At 26.0% G+C, this 6,735-nt stretch overlaps 1 protein-coding gene across 1 annotated transcript; it reads right to left on the reverse strand.

Moving 5' to 3' along the window:
• Positions 1–4,084: 4,084 nt before the first annotated feature.
• Positions 4,085–5,768, reverse strand: LOC117176440. Its single transcript, XM_033366680.1, has 2 exons — positions 5,352–5,768; positions 4,085–4,316 (listed from the first exon to the last, which is right to left on the reverse strand). The coding sequence occupies exons 1-2, from the start codon at positions 5,558–5,560 to the stop codon at positions 4,085–4,087; spliced, it is 441 nt and encodes a 146-aa protein (XP_033222571.1). The 5' UTR covers positions 5,561–5,768.
• Between the last annotated feature and the right edge of the window lie 967 nt (positions 5,769–6,735).

Raw genomic sequence — 6,735 nt, forward strand, 5'->3', positions numbered from 1 at the left:
TTTATGTTTTTTCTTCCGCTTTAGGCAAAAATTACAATTTTCAATAAAAATTGATTTACAAAAGTTCATTTTATTAATTGAAAGGTTCTTTACAATCGCGTTCATCACGTTTTTATAAATAAAATAATTTTCAGAAAAACGTAGAGAATGGTATTCTAAAGCACCTTTCAGTAAATAGAACGAACTTTTGGTTATTAAAATTGAATAAAAATTACGAGTTTTGCCAAAAATGGATGAAAAATACAAATATGCAAATACATACATTTAAATAAATAATTATTAATTTAAATATTTTTTATTATTTACGATTGGCCTTCTTTTCTGAAATTGGTTGCAATAATTCATAAACGCGGTGTGTCAGTTTTACGAATGAAGTTAAAGATTAAATCTTTTTGAACTCGGGTGTCTATCTAGATTCTAGAACATCCACTTTGTTACGCGATCAATTGTTTTGATCAGACTTACGCATACACTGAGAAAAATCTTTGGTTACCTCAAAAAGTTTAGTTTTCCTTAACAATTTCCTGTTTGCTCAAACTAAGTTTTTTGTTTGTTGTGGTAGCTACAAAAACATTTAGTGTATCCAACCAAATAGTTTAGTATCCTCAATACATTTTTTTGTATATTTATATAATATAATTCAGCGTATTTTTGTAAAAACAATACATTTATTTGATTGAAGTAACAGTATGGCTTTGTTGGAGGAAAATTTGTATTATGTAGATATAATCAAATATGTAACTGTTCCCTTCCATATTATTTTTTGAATCATAAACTCAAATATAAATAACCAATATATAGCGCCCAGATTGGATAAAGTATGTTTAAAGAATTATTTTTCAAAAAGAATTATTAAGGATTAAATACTCAACAAAATATATAGTTCAAATTGTAATAAAGCTTAAAAAAAAATCTAATACGTTTATGTGTTATAATGTTGTTTTAAACAAGTAAAATTGCCGACTTTAGGCACGTTCTGACAATTTTAGAATATTTGTTATAATTAAAAAAAAATTAAAAGTGAAATAAATATTCTTACGGACGCCTTAAACGCTTTTTTAATAACATGTATGCGTGCGGATTGCCTGTTTCTGGCGCATTCTTGATAATTTTAACAAACTGCAGCAGTTAAAAATATCTTAATTTTTCATTTTGTAAAAATTCGTAATTTTTTATTCTTCATACTAATATAGAGAATTTGCATGTGTCATAAGTACGAAAGATAATTATTGTATCTTGTAAATTACATTAAACTAAGTATACATTTATAGGAAATATATCAATGTTGGGTTTAAATATTTTTAACAAAATTTTTAAACTGGAAAGAAAATTGCGACAATGAGAACTTTTGTGATTGACGCAGCATAAGTGACTTAGACAGTCCTTGCCAGTAATTGTTAAAAAAATCACGTGTTACGTCCAATTTTTCAATCCATTTTAAATTTATTTCAGGTTTTAAGCTTCGAAATAAAAAAGTAAAAAATGAATGAAAGTTCTCAACTGATATAATTAAAACTTACTTTAAAGACTGCTCTCTTAATTAATGTATATCGCGTGAATGAACAAAATTTGCCACCGTCTTATTATGTAAATTAAGTTGCTAATTAAATTTCCCTTAATTAAATATGTAATAATTTTTTTTCTTGATTTGCGCTCTATGTTTTATTGCGTTCGCGACATTGCGAACATTCCTAAAATCATTAATGTGGTGAAGAAATAAGACCACATTGATCAAAGATTGTAGAATGTGATATACAGCCCCGGTGTGAATGTCGAAACCGATTAGTTGAGGTGCGAGGAGCATCGTTACTGAGTAATTAATAACGCACGATTTGCATAATGTTATGATCAATCGAGTGGATCGAGCTTTAGAGTTAAGCATAAAAGATATATACCTGCAATATTCTATACCTAATGTTAATGATTACCACACATTTAATATAAAACAAAAATATAATTTATTACTGTAATAATACTTTGATCATACTTTAATCATACTTCAGTCATACTCTAATCGTAACTTAACCATACCATAATCATACTTTAATCATACTTTAATAATACTTTATCATACTTTAATCTTACTTCAATCATACTTGATCAACTTTAATGTTAGGAGTCTTTTAAAAAATACGCCACTCTATTTTGAACACAAACTATATTTTAACAGACTTCACAGCCCAAAATTCTTGCTCTCAAAAGAGGGCAAAAAGGGTGATTTTTCACAAAATTAGCTTTTTAAAATAAAATTAATGTTTACGTACCCTATTCAATTCAATATAAAACGCTTAAGATTTTAAGTCAAAATATATGTTGCATTTTCAATAAAATAGTTGGTTTTCAACAAAGTAGTTGAATCTTCAACCAAATAGTTAAATATTCAAGTAAAAAAGATGGGTTTTTAGGATGGCAGTTGAATTTTCAATAAAAAAGGATTTGATTCTCCACGAAAACAATAATAATTGATGTTTCCAGCAAAAACAGAAAAAGTTTGAATTTACAACACGAAAATAAGAATTTTGAAAGAAAAATTTATTTTATAACCAAACAGTTGAATTATTATTATCCAAAAATACGATTTTTTTGTACAAAACAGTTAAATTTTCAGCGCTAAAATATGAACTTTTTAACAAAAAACTTACTTTTAAACCAAACTGTTGAATTTTAAAGAAATTAGTTTGATTTTAAACGCAGTAGTTGAATTTACAATCAACAAAAATAATTATATATTTTCTACCAATATTTAAATAGTTAAATTTGCAGTTAAAAAAATGAAGAGGATACATTTTCTACCGAAAAAGAAAAATTCACAACAAAATACATAAAATGACCAAGTAGTTCAATTTTTCAAACCAAGTATAGTTGAAAATGAAGATGATTTTTCTATCTATAGGACGATTTTGCAAGAAAGTACATCAATTTTGAGCAAAGCGGTTGAATTTTAAACTAAAGTCATGAATATTTAAAAAAAATGAATTTTGAATAAAGAAAAACTAAAAAACAAAACACTTTTAACTAAGTAGTTGAATTAATAATTTTAAAAAAGAACTATTCCTGACCAAAAATATAATAGTTTATATTTCCAGCGAGAAAAATTATAATTTCATCTCAAAAACCGTTGAATTGAAGCAAAAACACGATTTCTCTACAGAATGGTTGAATTTTCTACCAAAAAATTAATTGTAAGCTTTTGACTAAAACTTTCTACGAATGCAATCATATTTTAAATCCAAAAGCCAAACTATGGAATTTTTAACTATAAACGATCAATTTACAACCAAAAATAGAATAGTTTAATCACTAGTGAAAAAATTATTTTACGTTTGAAAAATCGAATTTAACTAATAAAATGAATTTTTTACAAAGTAGTTCGAATTTTAACCAAGCAGTAGAATTAATTTAATATGATTTATTTTAATAAAGATTAACTTTCTGTCGAATAGACTACTTTGCAACAAAATATATGAAACTTCTACCACATTTTTGAGTGTTAAAATAAATAAAAACGATTAATTTTCAAACACTAATGGAGTATAGTGAAATTTAGAATTATTAGAAATAATTCTCAACAAAATGGATGGATTTTTGACTAATAAAATAATTTTTAACAAAGTAGTTCAACCTACAAATAAGCAATTGAATTTTCAACAAAAAAATACAAATTTTCAATGAAAAATATAATAATTGAATTTTTTAATCAAAGCTATTGATTTTCAATCAAAAGCAGAATCGCTACATTTTCAGTTAAAAAAATTAATTTCTAACAAACAAAAAAAAAAGAATTGCGAACAATACAGCTAAACCTCCACCATATAATAGTAGACTTATCAATCAAAAAGAATTAGCAGTGGAAAAAGAGGAATTCTTTAAAAAATGGGCAAAGATGGGAATAGAGGATAGAGTGTCAAGTCCATACTTAGATACTCATTTTGCAAAATAAAATTACTAATTTGTAATCTTGTATGATATAGTTTTTAAACGGCCCCTTAATTAATTGCAACAGTCATATCCTAATGGTTTTTAATATTTGTTAAAGAAAATACACATTTCTTTTATTTATAAAATGATATTCGCATGTTGTCTATTATTCTTGGCAACCGAAATAATTAATATTTTCAGTGCTGAACTCGATATCATTTATGTTTATTACATTACTTTCGTCAACTTCTTTTCGTAAATCGTCAATTATTCCACTGGCACATTCAGTCTCTAGCAAATATTCTAACAGGTCTTTTGCAATTATATTACGAGATCTTGCGAAAAAAGCTCCGACAATTTGATGAACATCAAAAGCTGGTTTCTTTATCAATACGTATCTGAGAAAGTAGATGATAATTTTCCATTGAATTATCTGAGGACATTATTTTTTCATAACAAATTATTTCACGTATTAGAGTAAGAGGATGTCCATAGGCTACGTTACCAATTTTTTTTTATTTTTACCCCACCCTCTGATTAAAGTAACGTAGACTTAGCTAAACAAGGATTTTATTTTAATTCTGCATAGAATTTTCAACAAAAAAGTTAATTTCCAACAAAAAAGATGAGATTTACACCAAATAAGATTGATTTTCTACAACAAATGGTAAATGTTTAATTCAAATACTTGAATTTTTAACAGAAAAGGATAAGTTTTCAACGAAAAAGAGAATGGTTTAATTTTTATTTATAAAAATTCAGCTTCTACAAAAAGAGGTGAATTTGCAACAAAATGCATATATTTTTAACCAAGTTTTTCCATTTTTAACTAAAATTGACCAATTTTTTAGCCAAAGTTAAATAATTAAATTTGCAGTTAAAAAAGATGGATTAAAAAAAAAGAATTTTCAACAAAATAGTAGACTTTTTAAACAAAAAATTAGCTTTTACCAAAAAAATATCAGTTCGCATTTCAGCAAAAAACCAAGAAAATTATTATAAATTATTATTCAAATGTAGACGGAAATTAATTGCAATAATTTTGAAAATGATTCAATAATTATGCAATAATTCTAAAATGTTAAAAATTCGCCGGTATTTAAAATGGGTTTAATTTATTTAAATTCACTTTGAGTTAAACAGAAATTGTTTGAATTAAAAGAATAAAATTTGTTTTCATTTACAAAAATAAAGCAGAATTTAAAAAACTACTTTTTTATTAAATGCACTAAAATGCATGCGGACAAAAAGGACGTTTTTTAAACGCTAGACGCTACAAATTGTTCTGTTTATATCAATTTAATTCATTACAATTTACCTTTTAAACTGATTTCTCTCTATAAAGTTACAATACAAAACTTTTAAGATTAAAAAATTAATTGCTCAAATTAAACAATATTTGGTTGAAGGGGCATACATTTAATAAAACTTGCCTCAATAAAATGGAAATAAGGCCTTTTATCTCAGGATGTTTGTGTAAATAAATCTCGTTTTCTTTTCTCTGCGAAATTTTCATATGATTTAACATCTCCTTCTGCTTTTGTGACAATGATCCAAGATCATAATTTCGCATTCCTTGAAGTGGATCAGTTGGGTGAAAAGCACGTTGATTTAAAACATTAGGGCACTCATTTGCCATCATAAAACCTTGTAAATAGAGAAAAGTTTATTTATGGGGAAATAAAAACCATTACAAATATTTTGGTTATGTGACCTAATAATACAGCTAAGATGAGCTGAGAGTCAGGAATAAACAATAGATAAATGGGCCAGTAAAAATTGAATAATGAAATAATGTCAAGTCATTTACTACTTATATAAGGAATTGTCAAATAAGGCAGTTTTCTATACTCAACTGCCCAAAAATCGAGATATTCAGATACTACAACTGTCAAAAAAATAGAAAAATTTAATAAATAACAATGGAGAGACGATGTCTTTGAACATGTAAATAGTAGATTTTCAAAAGAAACCCACAATTATATTTTTTGTAAAATTCGGTCTTCTATAAAGAAGGCATCTAATGATTTTTATGCGGGTTAAACCATTTTTTTTTTTTCTGATAAGAGGTTTTTTTCATAAAATTGAATTTTCGCATTTTCGGTTGTATCGGAAGATATAAAAAAGTTATCATAAAAGCTTAAACATCTAGAAAAGTTTCAGAAAAAATGTATCTTTCTGTTTTGTGATATCTTGGATCGCCTATGAGAAATATTACATATAAAATTGTATTTTTGGAAAAAAAATCTCTTGGCCTCAAATAATAACCTAAGGTCTTACAGATCACTGTAAATATTTATATCTAATTAAATAATTTAAAACATTATAGTTACTTTACTCAAACAAGTATATGAAGAGAGATTGGAATAAGTAAAAAATGAAACACATTAAATTTTATAAAAAATAATCTTTTACACCGGGAGGGGCAGGGGCCCTCCTAACAGAAATATGCGTCGCGGTCTAAGGGACCGCACGTATTTTTGATGTGATGAAATGTTATAATTATTATAATTTGAAGAAGTGACATTGGGTACACTTAAAAATGTAAAAGATGGCGTTTCATATAAAATATTCTTTAATTTTTTGCTTAGAATTTTGAAAAAATGGAAAGAATATTTTCTGGAAAAATCCGGCCTTTTTCATGTTTTGTAATATTTTTTAAAAGGTTTTGCATATACGAGGAAGGTATCTTATGAGCTAAATGCGGGCTAAACCGTGTATTCAAAAAAATACGTATTATATTAGTTGCAAATCCACCTCTATAATTTAAAATTTAACTATGTTGATAAAATTGCTTCTTTTGTTGTTGCAAATCAA

The sequence above is a fragment of the Belonocnema kinseyi genome, chromosome 7 (genome assembly GCF_010883055.1).
Source record: "Belonocnema kinseyi isolate 2016_QV_RU_SX_M_011 chromosome 7, B_treatae_v1, whole genome shotgun sequence".
Lineage (NCBI taxonomy): Eukaryota > Metazoa > Arthropoda > Insecta > Hymenoptera > Cynipidae > Belonocnema > Belonocnema kinseyi.